Genomic DNA, 20,986 nt, shown 5'->3' on the forward strand with positions numbered 1-20,986 from the left:
ATCTTCAGAGAATTAGTTGTCTCAAGAACTCACAGCACACAAAATATAACTGCCAGCTGCCCTGGCTTGGTGTGATTTGTGAGTGAAAGAGTTCCTTTCTACTAGTGTTCTCTCTATTCTTAATTTAACAAAAGGTAAGACTGCCCTTTTTGAAATGTCATTTGGGAGAATCAGATGATAGATTCAACGCCCCAGCTAGCAGACATGTTTTTGTGTCCTGGCTTCTGTGAATGTGCTTCGTAGCATTCAACAGCTCTTAGAGATTAGTGAACTGTGCAAACGTTCTCAAACTAATGATTTATTTACCCAGTGTGGCTACTATTTTCATTAGAAATTTTTAGCACATGTACCCACTCCAAAATAAGTATCTCTCTACAAGACTTACTTTATTATTCAAGTAATTTTGTTAAAGCTCAAGAGCTTTTAACTGAATTAATCCAAATGAAGCAGAGATTTTTATTTGAAGTAGCAACTGCTCCCACCCCCACTTTATCTCAATAGATATATGTTGATATTTAAGAAAGATAAAAATCAACATTTTGGAATATAAAATGTATTTTTCTTTTCAGAGTTTCTCCTTCTATTTAATAATTTCAGTATCTACCTTTCCCCAAAGAAGCTCAAAGCTTCAGACAAGTGAAAATATATCGTGTCGGCAATCTGGTTATTTTTTGTCTATGAGGAAAAAACTATCTTTTTTCCATTAATCATGATCTCTATCCCATTTTCTGTTATAATATCCACTCAGCTACCTTGCTGAAGATTTTCTCTTCCCATGATTTGTAACCACTAGTATTTTGTCTTTTAACAAAAATAACAGCACTAACCATTGCAGCACTAAGAAAATTGGATAAAATAAAAATCAATAATGAGTAAAATAAATACAAACTCTATTAAAATTCCACAATATAAAATTTTTATCATGCTTTCGTTTTTAATACAGCTATCCTTGAAAGTTCATGGAAGTTTCCGCTGTGGTGCAACAAGATTGGTGGCATCTTGGGAGCTCTGGGATGCAGGCCCAGGAAATTCATATGCCACGGGAAGTCAAAAAAGAACAAAGAAAAAGAAAGCCTTTGGAGTTCCTGTTGTGCCTCAGCAGTAACAAATTTTACTAGTAACCATAAGGATATGGGTTTGATCCCTGGCCTCACTCAGTAGATTAAGGATCTCACGTTGCCATGAGTTTTGGTGTAGGTCACAGACACGGCTTGGATCCTGCATTGCTGTGACTGTGGTGTAGGCCAGCAGCTGCAGCTCTGATTCAATCCCTAGCCTGGGAACTTCTATATGCTGCAGGTTCGGCCCTAAAAAAAAAAAAAAACAAAAAAAAAAAACAAACAAAACAAAACAAAAAAAACTTCATAGCATTTTTCAATCTTATATAGGTTATCTAAAAATTAAGAGTGCCTTTTCCTTGTGATATTGCACATTAATTTGTAGGGAAGGGTCCTCAGATGAGCCCCAGGCATTTGACTTCTTAGATAAACATTTTAACCTTGGAAAGTATGTCTACCCTTGGCTAAGAGAAATTAGATGCCTCTAAAGATTATTAGTAAGCCAAAAATAAAAATCAATTTCATTGAAGAAAAACTTGAGGAACTAGGTATATTTATTTTAAAGAGATTTAACTACACTGAAAATTTTTTACTTGATACCTTTCAATACACAGTATTTTCAAAGATATCAAAGGTAACTCTTACAAAGATTCACCCACTTCTCTCCTTTCAATTCCCAAAAGTATAAAAACAGGAATAAGTCTGCTGCGTATGGCCTATATCCTCTAAAGTAGGGCATGAAAACTCAACAATAAAGCCCTCATTTTCATAATGAAGGTGCCTTTAAACATCTATTTAATTGCCATGTTTATTCATTTACTGAGCATCAACAATCTTCTGTAGAGATAATAGCATGAACTTTATTAATATCATAAATACCAGAGGAAAAATCATAATAAAATGCCTATGGAATACAGCAAATGTTGATTTGCTCCTTATCAACTGGGAAACTCTATTAATTGACCACCCCAAACACAATGGTAATTGCTATTTGTGACTCTGAAACATCCCAGTACCCAAAATTACATTCCGAATAATCAAAAGAAGGACAACTTGGGTTCAATATTCACTGATACAGTAAGGAGAACACATCTCATGGGACAGTTGAGAAAATCACATAAGATAGTGTATGGAAACCACCTAACAATACCTGGCACAGAGACAACTATTTCCCCCTCCAGGTAAATTTGTCAGCTGTGTTTGGATTGGTAGATCTTCAATTATTATTTTGTTTATCAGAATGCCACAAATCTAGGTCAGGCTAGATAACATTTCCTTCATTGAACACTAACGACTTCTGTTTTTCTTTCCAACTCTGTCAGTATTCTCCATGAGATAGACTAAAAAATCAAGTTTGATTCTTTGAATCACCCTTATGCATTGAAGTGCTCCTCTGTTCACCCAATTCACTGTTCACCCCAGTAAAGCACAACTGATGATCCACTGTAGCTCAAAACCCTCCTCAGCTGTCAGAGGGAGAAGAGTCCCTCCTACCTGTTTTGAAATGCACCTCTGTGCATTTGCTTAATTGCTTGGTTTTAAGAGGCCAGCCATGCTGCCTGATATGCTTCCCCCAAAATCAAGCATTTGCTAAGAATTGTGCCCATATGAGACATTTTAATTGGTGTGGAACAGGAAGACTAATGCTCTTAAAATTTGTCCTTGTTTATTTGTTTCCAAGCCTTATTCTTAAAGTGACATATACATATACACCCCTTTCTTAACCCAGCAGTTTACAGGTCAGTCATGAAGTTCTTCTTACCATAGTTGTAATTGTTTCGGAAATAGGTCTTCTGTGTAGCTCTAATAGGTTTACATTTGCAGCGTTCTAAAAAATAAAAAGCAAAATTTCAACATTAGCTTTCCTTTGTATGTGCACATGTTAGGGTTAAGATCAGATCCAAATTTGGTAGCAAGGACGCTCTTAGCAATTCTCTGTCTGATCTCTTTCTCCTAGAACTGCAATCATGTTTATTCTGTCTACAGAGCCTCTTATTCAATGTCAATATGCTCATAATTTCCCACTCTGCAGCAAACCACCCAAATCCTGAGGAAACACAGTCACTACCATGCATGAGGAGAACATGACCCCAGAATCCTGAAAGAGACAGGCTTAGTGCTTATGGTACCAGAGCCAATGCCAGCTCAGAGGCAACCTATGCTTATGCTTCGGTAACTGGTTTACTCCCAGGCAGGACCACTTGCATTCACATACCATTTACAGCTTACATACCACTCCTCCAAATATTAGCTTCTGGATACAAAAGCAATTAAGTGAGATTACTATTATAACCCAGTGAACTTACTAAAGTTCTTAAGAAGAGAGGCATGAATTCCTTCTTTTCTGTAGTTAATTTTTAAAATGTTTAACTGAAGTTTAAATGATTTACAATATATTAGTTTCAGGTATACAACATAGTGATTCTCATGAGTACCTTCTATAGACAATAACTGCTGTTTACTCAATGGTGTTTTTAATGTTAATTGGAGGAAATGATTACACACATATTTTGAAATGAGAACTTCCATGTTTAAATATCTGGTGAGTTCTGATCAGAAAACATTGTCTATGTAACATACTACAAGTATAGATAATAAAGATTCTAATTATCTCAAAATATTTCATGTATAGGATAAATCATTTGACATCTTGGAGTATGGATTACCATACTGTTCACAGAGTACTTAGCTAAGAAATATACATCATATGTACATCATAGCCACAGTAAATTGTTAGTCATTAAATCCACATAAAAATAGGAAATAATACCCAATTACCTTAGAAGGCATTCAAGTTTATGTAAAGATTTCTTTATTTTAAAGAAATAAAGGGGTACTATTTTAGTACCCCTGTCGGTTGCATCATTTGAAACTATTTTCTCCCATTCTGAAAGTTGTCTTTTTGTTTTCTTTTGGGTTTCCTTTGCTGTGCAAAAGCTTTTCAGTTTGATGAGGTCCCATGGGTTTATTTTTGCTCTAATTTCTATTGCTTTGGGAGACTGACCTGAGAAAATATTCATGATGTTGATGTTAGAGAGTGTTTTGCCTATGTTTTCTTCTAGGAGTTTGATGGTGTCCTGTTGTATATTTAAGTCTTTCAGCCATTTGGAGTTTATTTTTGTGCATGGTGTGAGGGTGTGTTCTAGTTTCATTGCTTTGCATGCAGCTGTCCAGGTTTCAACCCAACAGCAAAAAAGCCAATCAATCAATGGAAAAATGGGCAAAAGACCTGAATAGACATTTCTCCAAAGAAGATATACAGATGGCCAACAACCACATGAAAAAATGCTCAACATCGCTGATTATAAGAGAAATGCAAATCAGACCTACCATGAGATACCACCTCACCCCAGTCAGAATGGCCATCATTCATAAATCCACAAATAACAAGTGCTGGAGGGGCTGTGGAGAAAAGGGAACCCTCCTGCACTGTTGGTGGGAATGTAAACTGGTACAGCCACTATGGAGAACAGTTTGGAGATACCTTCGAAATCTATACATAGAACTTCCATATGACCCCGCAATCCCACTCTTGGGCATCTATCCGGACAAAACTCTCCTTAAAAGAGACACATGCACCCGCATGTTCATTGCAGCACTATTCACAATAGCCAGGACATGGAAACAACCCAAACGTCCATCAACAGAGGATTGGATTCGGAAGAGGTGGTATATATACACAATGGAATACTACTCAGCCATAAAAAAGAATGACATAATAATGCCATTTGCAGCAACATGGATGGAACTAGAGAATCTCGTACTGAGTGAAATGAGCCAGAAAGACAAAGACAAATACCATATGATATCACTCATAACTGGAATGTAATATCCAGCACAAATGAACATCTCCTCAGAAAAGAAAATCATGGACTTGGAGAAGAGACTTGTGGCTGCCTGATGGGAGGGGGAGGGAGTGGGAGGGATCGGGAGCTTGGGCTTCTCAGACACAACTTAGAATAGATTTACAAGGAGATCCTGCTGAATAGCATTGAGAACTTTGTCTAGATACTCATGTTGCAAGAGAACAAAGGGTGGGGAAAAAATGTAATTGTAATGTATACATGTAAGGATAACTTGATCCCCTTGCTGTACAGTGGGAAAAAAAAAAAAATAGTACCCCTGGTGAAGTTCCTATTGTGGTGCAGCAGAAATGAAACCATGGGGTTGCAGATTCGATCCCTGGCCTCGCTCGTTGCCTTGATCCCTGGCAACACTGGTTAAGGATCGGGCATTGCCAAGAGCTGTGGTGCAGGTTTGCAGATGCAGTTTGGATCTGGCGTTCCTGTGGCTGTTACATAGGCTGGCAGCTGTAGCTGCAATTCAGCCCCTAGCCTGGGAACCTCCATATGCCACGAGCGCAGCCCTAGAAAGAAAAAAAAAAAATAGTATTCCTATTGAGTTCCTATTGTGGCTCAGTGGAAATGAACCCAACTAGATCCCTGAAGATGCAGGTTCAATCTGGCCTTGCCCAGTGGGTTAAGGATCCGGCATTGCAGTGAGCTATGTTGTAGGTCGCAGACACAGCTCAGATCCCATGTTGCTGTGGCTGTGGCATAGGCCAGCAGCTGTAGCTCCGGTTCGACCCCTAGCCTGGGAACTTCCACATGCTGTGGGTGCAGCCCTGAAAAGTAAAAAAAAAATTAAAATTAAAAAAAAAAGTACCCCTGAGAAAGCTCAAGATGGAATGGTATGTGTTTCTTTTACTTTCACACAGGAAAAGGGAAAAAAACAAAAACATGAATCATAGACAAGGAACCAACAAAATATATTTATTTAAAAAGCGTTTTATGTTAGCATGGAGACCAATAAAAGGCAGAAGTTTTTGTTGACCATTTGACATTGTGTGGTCTAATCAAAATAAATGTTATTTCTAGTTGAACTCACAGATAATATGCTTTGAAGTAACACTCCCAAGGAGAGTTAACACCACTACCCTCACTAATTCTTCAATTCTAGAAATAAGCATCTCTCCTGGGAATAGGTGCTGAAACCAGAAGCAAGAGCAATCGCACTGCTGTTCTCACCCAGGAGAAAAGTTAGCATGTTCTCAATGTAGTGTTGAGAAATTCTCTTGTTCTGCAGATAATTGTTAACACAATATCTGTGGAACAACAATCGTAGCCCAATAAATAATAAGTAATATCAGTGCTGGTTTCTACTTTGAAGAAGACTCTTCAAAAAGTAACTTTCTTATTAACAAAATGTTTTTATTCCCATTTCAAACAGAATGGAAAGTTTCTACTTCTATTGTATAGTTTTACTTTGTACCAAATGTCACACATTTTTAAGAGAGATTACTCTTGAGATGAGACTATTTCTGAAGAAGTAAATGCTATGGTCTTTGACTTACAAATCATCTTCACCCACATATAGATATGGACTTGTGTTTTTCTATCTCTTTAAAAATACCTATCTTGGGAGTTCCCTGATAGTGTAGCAGGTTAAGGGTCTAGCACAGTCACTGTTCTGGCCACTGCTGTGGCATGGGTTCAATCCCTGGCCTGGAAACTTCCACATACAGTGGGTGTGGCCAAAAAATTTTCTTGATTTTTAAATAAAAATATCTATTCATTAAATTAATGCATATAGATAAATTATCTGCATATTTGTAATTCTTCAGAAATTTCCACTTGTTCTAATAAAAATTCTTGGCAAAAATACTGTCACTGGATTGAGTCTAATTTGAGATTGTTACCATATAACTTTGCTTGAAGCATAAACAATGGATTCTACAAAACTTTCCTGGCAGAGATTTTTCTAAAAAATTACATCATACAATAACTCAAGAAGATTCCAAATGGGTATTTCCACAACTACATGCACAAATGCATATATATTAGCTAGACTCTTTCCTATTAGCTTAAGACATAAGCAATTTTATTCTTGGAGCTGAATTCTGTTCCTCCCCAAAGCACTGGTTTCTCCTGGTGGTCTCAGAGGTGGCAGGGTCATACTAGATGTATGAGGCCTTCTCTATGCTCCAACCCCTAGCTCTTGCCACAAGCAAATATCTGTCCAATGGAAGTAACTAGTAGCTCCATAAAATAACAGATCAATAAGGAGGAGTAGAATTTTATATCCACATGGCTCAAACACAGAAGAACTTACTTTCACTTATTTATGCTAAATCAATCCAAACATTCATGTCTGAGGATATTCATGAAAAGTGTATCTTAGATCAACAGATCTAGAGGACTATTCCTCTTCTAAAGTATTTCTACTCACATCTATATATTTATTCCAAAAGCCCAATAACTAGGAAATGGGGGAAAAAACATATAGGGATATACTGCATGCATTATTTACTACATTTTTTTTCTACTAGACATCCTGAATCAGATTGCAACAGCTTCTCTTTATTTACCAATAGTTGTTTTTTCAGAACTTTTATTGGGCCTGTAGCATTATTGTATCTACTTTAATTCACTAATAATTTTGCTAATGGCCTTCCTTTCTCAGCTTCCCAAGGGCACAAGGTCTTTCTTTCCCATGGTGGCAAAGTACAAACTTATTAATTTACTGAGCTACACACAAAGACCATTAGATATTGATTTCCTTGCATTCCACTCTCAAGAAGAAAAATTTGTAAAGGAACTTCCTTGGTGCTCTTATCAAGGAAAAAAATGTAAAAACCTTAAAGTAGTTGGCTGCAACAAAATAAATTAAGAAGTGGCAAAGAGTTCTTCAAATGTGGGGAGGGTTTAATATTGGCAATTCATTTCCCTCAAAGTCTAGAATTACATATTATGCTCTGAATTACAGAATGGAATATGGTCCTATATCCCACAAGTGCTCTGGAGCAGGACCAGGAAACTGTCTTGGGCAGCCTTCCTTCCCGCCTTCTAGCTGGGTTCTCTCCCTACTCTTCTAGAATCAACAATGCCCTACTTCTCTGCTAATGAAACTGAATACTCTTTATTACCCTAGGATGAATATGAATTTATCATCCTAGGATAGATAGGAATTCATAAAATTAACATGCATCATGCACATTAGAATCTGGTCTACAATTCAGGGGAGCTGCCCTCCAGTGCACTGCAGTGCCCAAGCCCTGAACGGCCCCACTGTCTCAACACTGAGGCCTCTTAGAAACATAGTTCTAGGTGGAAAGTGACCACATCCTTCTTTATTCAGTTTTTTACTCAAAAAACAAAAACAAAAACAAACCCTGAACTCATTTATTGACAACACATAAAGAGAATAGTCTTAGTCATATGATTTTACAAGATGTAAAAATTTTAAGTACCTGACACAATTAGGAAATTTAATACTCAGACCTTCACTATTTAAGGCAAATTTGAGTCAAGCTTTAAGTGTAAATGACTTTCTATCTAATCCTGACCTTTGTTGGAAACTGACTTCTTTCTCCTGGCTGTCCTCCAGAGTTGTAAAACTATAATTAACTTTAGCAGATTCTTAAACCCCTATAACCTTTCATGCACCATGACTTTGGAATATTACTATCTAATAGCATTTTTCTGACTTTTTAAGGCTCTGTGCTCAAGATTTACTGCCAAAAAGTAGGGGGGGAAAAAAGAAAATACAATTCTAATTGTATTGCTATTTCTGCTATCACCCTTTCAAGACTGACTTTTCCTAATCAGATCAGTTTAATTTTAATTTGCACCATATGAATTATATGTTTTAAGTTTGACCTTGCAAACCTACTTGTCCATCTTTCCTCCATTGTAAGACACATAAGAGCAGACCATGACAAATTTTAAAATAGATGTAAGAAATAAAATGTTGGAGTTCCTTGGTGGCTCAGCAAGTTAAGCATCCAGCATTGTCCCTGCTGTGGCATGGGTCGCTGCTACGGTGCAGGTTCAGTCCCTGGCCCAAGAATTTTCACAAGTCATGGGTGCAGCCCCCAAAAATGTTAGAACCCTTAATTGTGATTTCTTTACTGATATCCAAATCTATATTTTCAATTGCTTATAAGCGGTGTCCATGAGCATGTCTTAAGTAATTTTAAACATATGTAAACATCCTTTGCGTCATAAACTTGTCGTTCTTCCACAGAAATAGTATTTTCTGATTCTACAGCCCTGGGATATCTATGCTTCTCTACATATGAAATGGGAAAGAAAAAAACTAACATTTGCTAGACACTTTAAGTCACATATATTAATTCATTCCTTTTACAAATATTTATTGGGCATCAGCTACATGCAAAGCTCTGTGCCAGGCATGTAGGACACCAGATGAGCAATATTGACAATACAGAATAGGATACAGACATTGAACAGATAATTATACTCAAAATAATTTGTTTTTAGGAGTTCCCATCGTGGTCAGTGGTTAATGAATCTGACTGGGAACTGTAAGGTTGTGGGTTCGACCCCTGGCCTCGCTCAGTGGGTTAAGGATCCAGCAATGCCATGAGCTGTGGTGTAAGTAGCATTCATGGCTCAGATCCTGCACTGCTGTGGCTCTGTAGGCCAGTGGCTACAGCTCCGATTAGACCCCTAGCCTGGGAACCTCTATATGCTGTGGGAGCGGACCTAGCAAAGGCAAAAGACCAAAAAAAAAAAAATTTGTCTTTATACATAATACATACTGTGAAAGAAAAGTACAATGTGCAATGAGAACATACAACTTGATGATCTAAACTAGTCTGATCTTCAATGCTCTCTGAGAAATGACATTAAAGCTCAAAACCTGAAAGAAGAGTTGTAGTTATCTAGGCAGAGGCTATATCTTTATACGCAAGATGTAAAGAAGTCCTTAAAGGAGACTGAGAAAGAGCATCCAATGGTGAGAAAGAAATACAGGCGAGTGTGGACTAAAAAAGCTGAAAGAAGATGGTGTTTCAAGAGAAGATGAGAACTCACTTTGAGAAGAGCACCCTCAAAGCTCAAATGACTTACAAGAGAAAGGGTGACATTAAATTCACTTGGGAAGAAGAAGATGGGACACTGAACTAGGGGGAGAAAAGGACGTGGAAAGCCAGAGGGACACTCCATCCACTGCACAAGAATAAAAAGGAAGGAGGGGCACTGATGTCAACAAGCTTATAAATCTGTTGGTGGGATGATTAGAGTTCCTTCTAATAGCTTTTACTTTCTCACTGAAGGATGACATCATTAGCCATGGGAATGAGGGGGTAAGAGAAGCAGGGGTTGGAAAAGGAGAGGAGATAAAGTATAAAACAGTTATTTTATTGAATGGAAAGGCAACTTTCTAGAGAAACAAGGTAGGATTGCTAGGCAATGTTGATTGTGTATTTGAATTTTATCTTGAACTTAAAGTAAAACCAGTAACCCCACCTGAGTAATTTTCGCCAGCAAAAAGAATTGAGAATTTGCCAAGCAAGTATGGCAGAAGAAAAGATTGGCAAGGGAATTGAGGGAATGATTATTACAATAGACCATGAAATCTCAGGTAGACAAGGAGGTTGGGGCTGAACAATAATTCTAAGTGGGATATAATGAAGAGGCAATCCTAGTGGAGTCAAGTTTTTAGCGGTGGAGATAGAGCAAATCTGCTGGAATGAAAAGAGACGGTAGGCAAAGAATGGGATATTTGAAATTAGGATTACAGAGTTGTAACCACTGCTAAAATGTGCCCATGGAAGTAGATGGCTGGGGTAGAACAAACAGCTTAGTGAAGTGCGGAAGTCAATGCATTAGATGGATGATCAACTTTACCATCAAAGTCATCAAAAGAGCAATAGGGAGCATTATGGAACATGCACCGATGGAGCTTAGTGGAGGGTAGGAGGGTATCATTTGGCCTTCCAGAAGTCAGTTTCACTGCCCTTCTAGAAACAAAGAGATGGTGAAACAACCCTAAATTCTACCCCTAGGACCACCTTCCCTCTTCCCAAAATTATAAGTCATGAAATGGACACTTCATTGAAAATCTAGAGGATCTTATTATTCCTGGTGCATTAAAAAAAAAAAAAAACAGAACCTAGCTTCCTGATCTCAATGATGAAAGCAAAATTTTAAAAAGAACAGCAATGCATCTCTTGCAGAATGAGAAATCAATTTGATCTATACCAATAAGTGGATCTATACTGCTCAGGCGGAGTCCCGAAAACACCATGGTTAAAAGGATGAACTTTTACTGTCAGATACAGCTGGGTTTAAATATATGATTCCTCTTTTACTATTTATGTAACTGTTAATATCTTAAAAGTGGTATCTTGTGGCATTACTGAGAGAATTAAATGAGATGATGGATATAAAATACTTTTCACAGCACCTAGCACACCATGGCCCATAAATGTCAGATTTACTTTTGCACAATCCCAATCCCTCATTTGTAATGACCATTTGATGAGTAAGAGAAGCAATAATTTCCCAAGGCTCCTTGCCACCTATAGAACTGTGGTGCCTACCAAAAGTAAGCAAAATAATCAAATTTTTTCAACAGTGCCTGACTGTACTATTTTGATTCAGGTACTAAGTTAATTTCTGTCCTGATGAAGGGAGTCCATTTGAATTATCATGTACACATCCAGATTTGAAGGATTAAGCTTAGCAAGCCAAAATGATCATATATGTGGCTGTTCTAATAATCATTATAGAACTAAAGAATATGGCAAAGTGATTAAGGGCACATGAGATTAAATCCCAGTTCTATCCCTTCTGAGCTATGTGCCTTGGGCAAGTTACAAAACCTAGTTCTAAACTAATGTGGCTACCTCACAGAGTTATTGTAAGAATTTAAAGAGTAATTCACATAAAGAATTTAGCACAAAGCATGTTACTTAACCATTCATTGGATGTTAGCTATTAGCAGTAGCAGGAATATATAAATCCAAAAAAATCAGAAGGCATTTTATGCAAACTTGAGCTGTTTATGAAACAGAAAACTTTCTAAAAAAAAAAAAATCTCTAAGTTTGAGGATAAAAGTTTGCAAATTTTTTTCTAAAGATAGAAATTTGATTTATATATACTATATTTAGTTTGGGGAGAACTATATAAAAAAGAATAGAATTTAGAAATCACACTGGCATTATGTTCATATAAAAGTATACTATCCCACAATAAAAAAGAATAAAATGATACACAGAACTAAATGGGTAAATCTCAAAAGTGTTATGCAAAAATAAAGGCAGCCAGTCAAAAAAGAGTATGTACTATGTGATTCCATGTCCACGCAGCCCAAGAACAAACAGCATTAATCTTATTAATCTATGGTAGTTAACAGTCAGACTTGTGCTTGCCTCATGGAAGCATGGGTGATTACTTCAGCCTAAGGGAATTCTCAGGGGTCATGGAAGTGCTCTTTATCTTGACCTGGGTGATAGCTACATGGGTACCTACATTTGTCAAAATTCAATGTGCATACACTTAGGAACTGTATGTGCCACAATTTTACTATAAGTACCATTAACATAAAAATTCATACTTATATTAATTCCTTTCATTTTTCCATAAATTAAAGTGTGTCATGACTTAGCAGCTATACATTACGTCTTCAAAATAATAATTATTTCCTAAACATATACACAGGGCAAAGAATATCATATTAGGTTTTATTTTGGATTAGAGCAAAATGTGGAAAATGCAATGAAGTTGATTGGTGACCTTAGGTAATATAATAAGGCTTTAAAAAGCAAAAATAACATTTACTCAATTTAGCTGAAAAAGCAAACCTCAAATATAATAAAGGCCTCAATTCATTGTAATTTGCACTTTGTAAAAGGGGATTGCTTAAGATAGAGGGAACCTTGGGTTAAGGATCCGGCGTTGCCGTGAGCTGTGTAGGTTGCAGACTCAGCTCAGATCCTGTGTTGCTGTGGCTCTGGTGAAGGCCAGTGGCTACAGCTCTGATTAAACCCCTAGTCTGGGAACCTCCATATGCTGCAGGAAGTGGCCCTAGAAAAAGGCAAAAAGACAAAAAGAAAAAAAAAAAAACGGAGGGAACTAATATTATATTACTCAGAAAAGGAAATTTAGTTTACTCCTTTAGGATTTATGTCTTTGGACAATTTTAAATAAACAGCCTTTTGGAAGATTTCTGGATCCAATACTCATTCAGGATACATAAATTATAGAGAACCAATGCACAATGCCCGTTTTCTCTTCTGAGATCGGAAGTGTTTTGTGATATACAGGTACTTGAAAGATGTCAGTTAACAGAAGAGCAAAGTGGGCTTTACAGTCTTTCAGAACATCATGTATCCACTCGGAGCCAAGCACATAGAATAGAGGTGAAAGAAAAGTGCCTTCAACTCTTCACTCCTTTACTCCCTGTCTTTGGCATACAGTATGCCTGGTGCAAGAGGTGGTCCTTAAATTTGTGATGAAGAGTGGGATGGCTGGACCAATAGATTGACATGATGTTTCAGCAGACAGGGGATCTAGGGAAACAATGGTGCCACACAGTAAAACAAAAGTTGCAAAGAGTAAATTTTTAATGAAAAGATAATGATTAAATGTCATATTTGAAGCACAAATAGGTTGCTTGAGTAGAAGTGTTTATTGGAGGAGAAATGTGGAACTCTACCTGGGAGAGTGACAAGAACGGTCATTCACAAGAGTGATCATTAAGCCCACATAGCTGAATGACCTCCAACAGGAAGAACTCATTATGAGGTGCAGAGGCCAAGCACAGAGCCCTGGGGGATGCGGACAGCCGGAGAACAGGAAGAGAAGAACTAGGACAATTTGGGTAATAGTTCAGGGAGAAGAATGCTTTGGAATATGTATTAATCAAAAGTGTCCAATACAGCAATGAAAAAACAAAACAAAACAAAAAACCCCACCATATATTTGTAAGCTACTGTATAAATATAAAAAAAAGGGGAGAAGTTGCCACAAGGTAATTCAGCTCCTATAATCACTAAACATTTGCCCCAAAAGGAAAAAATTGGACTCCTTCCTCAAATTAGTAGGAAGCCAAAGGTGAGGAAATAAATTTGGAGAAGGAAAGAGAGAGAATGGATCTATACTACTAAAGCTAGGCATTGGTCATCCCATAAAAGGGTGGGGGTGGCTGGGGCAGGCCTGGCATTTGCAGGCAATCAAGAATCTCCAGTTACTCAGCTGCTCAGAGGAGTTTCTCTGAAGCACCTTTGAATAAGGGCGTTGAAGATGTTAGTGAAAACTGTGAAGAGTACCCAGCCCACAGAAGGAGCTACTATTCATGTTTCCAAAATTTGAAAATACATCACAAATATATACCAGAACTCAGACGTCAATATGATCTGATTTTATATTTAAAAAGAAACAGATCCAGAGCAACAGGTTAAGTAATTTGGTTATGCTCATAAAGTTAACTAGTGTCAACTCTATCACCTCTTCGGGGAAATTCGTGTTTCTCAAATACAAAAGCTCATAAATTGGTCACCACCACCAAATAGAAAACTGAGGGATTCTTTTTCAGAATTGCTTTGATAAACAATTTATCTTTTCATTCCACCATGTGAATACCTGCCTTAATTTTCTGTGTTGGTTTTTGACAGACCAAGTGACTCAGCAGAATAGAACCAAAATTGTTTGTCTCCACATTCCATGTTATAGAAACTAGAGAGGATGTACTCCTTATTATGATAGTGGGTTTATAAAACCAAAACACATTCACAAATTGGAAGCTGCTCAGACGGAGTGATTATCTCCAAAAAAAGAAGACTGTTCAGCTTTGAGGCTAAGGACAAATTAACTGGGAGTGAAAGAATTTCTTTTCCAAATTCCAGACAGAAACAGCTTGACACTTTTGAAAGAGGGGTTATGAGGGTTACAATGTTTCTGTGTCTTCCTCATTTCCTGTTTTATCATAATCAACCTCAGCTGTTACACTACTCCAAAGGATAAAGTTCTGACTGTGGATAAATTGTATTTTCTTTTTGGAACATGTGACTATGTCCGTGTATCTTTTCACAAGAATGAGCTTGGTTTTGCCTGCCTATTAGTTTGTTCTCACCACTCTCATTGTATCAGGGGACAGGAAAACACATTTATAAAAGAGGAACAGAAAACACTGAATCCAGGAACACTATTCATTCTAGGCAGTTCTCACACATTGAACTATTTTTGTATATCATTTATAGTGTCATTAATATTTTCTTCTATACAATGAAGTGCTATATTATTCTAAGCATAATTTCTTCACAAATTGAGAGCATGTGAATGCATTTGGCCTGAAATTTTGGTCACCAGTTGTACTATTTGAATTTTTGGTCTGTTTTGACCAAATATAATAGTAGGAGTGATTCTCAAAACAGCACCACTACTAGATAATAGTGATTTCCAGGTGATGTTATGACACTATAGGAACATTCCCAATCACATTAAGAAGGCAACAAAATAATTCTAAATAAATCACTTTAATTTATTTGGAGTATTTTTGGCCATGGCTGCAGCATACAGAAGTTCCAGGGCCAGTGATCAAACCCACGCCATAGCAGTGACAACACCAGATCTTTAAACTATTGAGCCACTGGGGAACTCCAACTTGTGTTTTTTCAAAGATAAATGTTTGTTGGGGCATACCTATCCTCATTTCAAATACTTGTCACTCTGGTTAAGATTCAGTGAAAATCATCAGTGAAAACCATTTCAATCTTATTTTCAACTTAACAAAGGTTTCACTTCCACGTATAAGACACCTTACAGATCCCTACATACAGACCCAAATCAGTGCGAAGTACTATTTCTGAGAAAGTAAAAAAGGATACAGTAACTAATTGTAGTTATAATGTTTTTACAGAAACAAATGCAGCATTAGTTGTAGTTTAAAAAAAATACAACAAATGAAATGTCCAGGAACATTAAAATGAAAAATGAAGTGTGGTATATTCATATGATAGAATACTACATAGCAATGAAAATTTAAAAGTACTGCTATATACAGCATAATGAACAACAAAGGAAGCCACACGCACACCACACACACAGTAGGATTCCATCCATAAAAATTAAAAATCAGGCAAAATTAATCTATGCTGTTAGAATTTATGCTAGTAGTTACCTTTGGGAAGAAGAGTGGAAGTGGTTTGGAAAGGTACATGGAGGCTTCTGGAGTGCTGGTAATGGAATATATCTTTATCTGTGCAATAGTTTACTTTGTGAAAGTGCACTGGGCTGCATGCTTATGACTTGTGCCTTTTATGCACATATGCCCTACTTCTTTTAAAAGTATATTTTATGGAAAGAAGGAGTAAGTAGATTCCATTATGTCTCTCTCACTGAATGCAGCCCTAAAACCTGAACAAAATTCATGAAGCAGCTACTTAGGGACTCTGAAAAGTAAATAGCAGCAGGAAGAAGAGCAGTACCACCAAGTTGGTGGTAGTAGGTTCACCATTTTTTCAACCTTTGCTATCCTCTCTGGTTTCAACACAGCCTGTAACCTGGAAGTATGCATCATGCAGAAAGAGGGCAGTCCAGTTCTGACTCAGGAAGCAGGAAAAGGTCTCCTAACACTTCATTCTCTTCTATCCCATATCTGAAACAATTCTAGGACAGTGGTGGCAGCAACAGCTGCACCATGGGAGACCCTCAGAAGCCTAAAGTGTTAATGGATGAAATCTTCCTTTCTGAAAGGACAACATGTGGTGTCAAGAGATTGGGTCAAACCCTCACTGCTTTGTCCTCCACAGCTTGGCCCCTGATGCAGAAGTAGTAACAGGAAGTACATCACAGAGCAGGATAAATAAAGCCCCAACTTTTTAGCCAAAGAACCAAAAAGGAGACATCCAAGGAAATGAAAAGTATTGAGGCAAACACAGAGAGGAAGGAGCTTGGGAAATAATTTCATAAAATTATTTATGAACCACTGGGTTCACCATTGGGCATGTCTTAACCTGATAATAAACAGCATATTTTACTCTAAAAACTAAATTATGGGATAGATCATTGCCCTGACCTCAAATCAGCTACTGAGTAGTACACACAGGGGAGAGATATGAAAGGCACTTTAAATGCCTTTGGAAATGAAACTGTATTGAAAATCACAACCTACAGAAAACTAATTAGGATGTGCAGCCGAAATCCAGCTAGGTTGACTACTGCTATAACAAAAATATCAACATTCCCCATAGGACTTTAAATAGCCAGAGTCTTAGAAAGTAATACACAAAATGTCTAGAGTGTAGTAAAAAATTAGTTTATATAGGAAAAACTAGTAAAATCTCAATTTTTATCAGAACAATAAGATGACACAAATGTTGAAATTATCCAACAATGACTTTTATAAAATTCTGCAAAAAGTAATGATGACCACCCTTGAAATGGATGGAAAGATAGAAAGTCAATTCAAGAGTAAATTTTCATATTTAAAATTGCAATAACTGAAACATAAAATTCACTTATTGGTATCAATAGAAGAATGGAGATGACTACAGAAGGAGTCAGTAAACTCAAAAGACAGATCAATAGGAATTATCCAATCCAGAAAATTGAGGGACATGGGGGGGAGGGTGTTAAAGAACAGAGCCTCAAAAGACCTAAGATTCATATCATCATGAACTCAGAAATAGAAGAGAATGTGGCATAAAAATAGTACTTGAAGAAATAATTTCTGATAGCCTTCAAAATTTGAGAAAGGTATAAACTTATAGATTCAAGAAGCTCAGTTAACCCTAAACAGGATAAACGCAATGCAATCAATGTCCAGACATACCATAATCAAACTGCTGAAAACTAAAGACAAAAAAATTTTTCAAAGCAAGCAGAGAAATCTGATGCATTAGTACTGGAGGACTATTTGAATGAAAACCAATTTCCCATGAGAAACAATGAGGACAGAGCAATTGAAATAATTTCTTTTTTTTTTTTACTACTGAAAGAACTGCCAACCTAGAATTCTATATCCAGTCAAATTTCCTTCAGGAATGAACAAGAAATGAAGATATTTTTAGATGAAGGAAAACTGATAGAATCTGTTGCCACCAGTACTGCTCTAAAAGAAATAGAAAGGAAGTTCTTCAGACACAAGGGAAACAATACTAGAAGAAAGCCTAAAACATCAGAAAAGAAATCATAAACATCTGTATGAGGACAGTAGGCTATTTTCTCCTCTTGAGTTGTTTAAAACGTATATAATGTTTGAAAGAAACAAAGTTTGAAAGAGAAAATATAACACTGTCCCATGGAAAGATAGATAGATATGTATATATCTCACAGACACACACTTGAGTGTGTCTCTGTGTGTGTACACACATGAACATGAGCAAGAGAGAGATACATTCAAATAACCCAAGACAAAGCTATGAAATAGGAAACAGGAATGAAAAAGAGAGGGAACAATCATAAAACAAATAATAAAACAGTGGCTCTAAATACAAATATACCAATAATTACAACAGATGTAAATGATCTAAATACACTAATTAAAAAGATGAAGGTTGACAGAATGGATAAAAAACCAACACCCCACCCCCAACTACATGATGCCTAGAAGAAATTTATTTCAAATATAATGATAGGGAATTTCTGTCACAGCACAGTGGAAACAAATCCAACTAGGAACCATGAGGTTGTGGGTTTGATCTCTGGCCTCTCTCAGTGGGGTAAGGATTCTGTGACGCCATGATCTGTGGTGTTGGTCGCAGATGCTGCTCAGATCCATTGTTGCTCTTGATGTGGTGTAGGCTAGCAGCTGTAGCTCCAATTGGACCTCTAGCATGGGAACCTTCATATGCTTTGGGTGCAGCCCTAAAAACCAAAATAAAATAAAATAAAATAAAATGGTATTAGTATGTTTAAAAGGATAGGAAAAAAGTACACTTTACAAATGCTAATCAAAAGAAAAATGATGTATCCATACATAAAAGAAAGTAGAGTTTTAACATAAAACAAAATGGACTTTTAAAACAGAGAAAATTACCGGAGATAAAGAGGAACGTGACATCATGAAAAACAGTCAATTTGCCAAGTGCGCACACCAAATAATAGCACTTTTGAATCCATGGAACAAAACTGACAGGAAAAGAGAAATAGAAAATTCTGCAATATTTGGAGACTTGAACATTTATCTCACAGTGATCAATAGATGTAGTAGGTAGAAAATCACCAGGAATATATAAAAGAACTAATCAAATGTATCAGTCCTTGAATCTAATTGATGTTGAAAGAATATCCCACCCAACAATGCCAGAATATATATTTCCTAAATGCACATTCATCAGGATATCCTGGGTCATACAACTAATCTTAACAAATTTAAAGGAATTAAAATCATACAAGAGAACAGAAAAGCTTCTAAACAGCAAACAGCAGCAAATTTAATAGGACAATCCTAAATAATGCTCATTACAGAGGTAGTCTCAAGGGAAATTATAAAATATTTTGAACTGAAGAAAAATCAAAATAAAACTTATCAAAATTTGTAGTATGCAACTAAAGTCATTCTTAAATGGAATTATAACATTAAATTACTATATTAAAAAAGAAGGAAAATTTCGAATAATTTAAGCTTCTACTTTAACTAAAAAATAAAATAATAAGAGCCATAAAATAAATACAAAGCAAGTAGAAAGAAGGAAAGACTAAAGATAGAAGTCATAAGAGTAAAAACAGAAAAATGGAGAAAAATCAATTAAATGAAAAGATGGTTCTTTAAATATTGAATACATTAAGAATTTTCAAAATTCAGTAGTATGAAAATAGTTCAATTTCAAATGAGCAAAAGAGAGTTCCCACTGTGGCATGGTGGGTTAAGAATCCAATTACAGTCACTGCAGGGATGTGAATTTGATCTCCTGCCCTGCACAGTGGGTTAAAGGATCTGGCATTTGGGATGAAGATGGCAGAGTAGGAGTAGAGCTCACCTTCTCTCATTAAAACAACAAAATTACAACCAACTGCTGAACAACCTTCAACAAAATAGACTGGACTACCAAAAAAGATATCCTACTCCAAAAGTCAAAGATAAGGCCACACTGAGATGGTAGGAGGGGCAATTATGCAATATACACAAGCCCATACTATAAAACTCTTAGAGGAAAACATAGGCCAAACACACTCTGACATAAGCCACAATATCTTCTCAGATATACCTCCTACAGTAATGACAATAAAAACAAAAACATGAGACCTAATTAAACTTAAAATGTTTTGCACAGCAAAGGAAACCCTATACAAAATGAAAAGACAATTCAGAGAATGGGAGAAGATATTTGCAAATGAAGTGACTGACAAGGGATTCATCTCCAAAATATATAAATACCTCCTACAGCTCAATACTAAAGAACAAACAACCCCACCAAAAAATGGGCAGAAGATCTAAACGGACAATTCTCCAAAGAAGACATATAGATGGCCAAAAAACACATGAAATGATGCTCAACATCACTAATTATTAGAGAAATGCCAATCAGAACTACTATGAGGTACCACCTTACACCAGTTAGAATGGCCATCATCAAAAAGTCTACAAATAATAAATTCTGGAGAGGGTGTGAAGGAAAGGGAACCCTTTTACACTGTCAGTGTGAATGTAAATTGGAGCAACCACTGTGGGAAACAGTATGGAGTTTCCTCAAAAAACGGAAAGTAGAACTACCATGCAACCCGGCAATCCAACTCCTGGACATCTATCCAGAGAAAACCGTAACTTGAAAAAATACATGTACCCCAATGTTCACTGCAGCACTATATACAATAGCCAAGACATGGAAGCAACCTAAATGTCCATTGACAGAGAGTGAATAAAGAAGATGTGGTACATATACACAATGGAGTATTACTCAGCCATAAAAAGGAATGAAATATAATGACATTTGCAGCAACATGGAGACCTAGAAATGATTATGCTAAGTGAAGTTAGTCAGTGAGACACAAATATCATATACTATCACTATTAAGTGGAATCTAATAAAAGACACAATGAACTTATTTGCAGAACAGAAACTAACTCACAGACTTTGAAAAACTATGGTTACCAAAGGAGACAGGTTGTGGGGGAGGAATGAGCTGGGGATTTGGGATGGAAATGTGGTAAAATTAGGTTGTGATGATGGTTGTAC

General features: G+C 36.6%; 1 protein-coding gene across 1 annotated transcript in view; it reads right to left on the minus strand.

The window, feature by feature from the left end:
- Positions 1 to 20,986, minus strand: part of FRZB (frizzled related protein) — a 38,992-nt gene that overhangs the window by 7,307 nt on the left and 10,699 nt on the right. The window contains exon 4 of the mRNA XM_047773022.1: positions 2,821 to 2,886. Coding sequence (XP_047628978.1) covers positions 2,821 to 2,886 — 66 coding nt within the window. The remainder of the gene's footprint in view (positions 1 to 2,820; positions 2,887 to 20,986) is intronic.

Source organism: Phacochoerus africanus, chromosome 3, assembly GCF_016906955.1.
Source record: "Phacochoerus africanus isolate WHEZ1 chromosome 3, ROS_Pafr_v1, whole genome shotgun sequence".
NCBI lineage: Eukaryota > Metazoa > Chordata > Mammalia > Artiodactyla > Suidae > Phacochoerus > Phacochoerus africanus.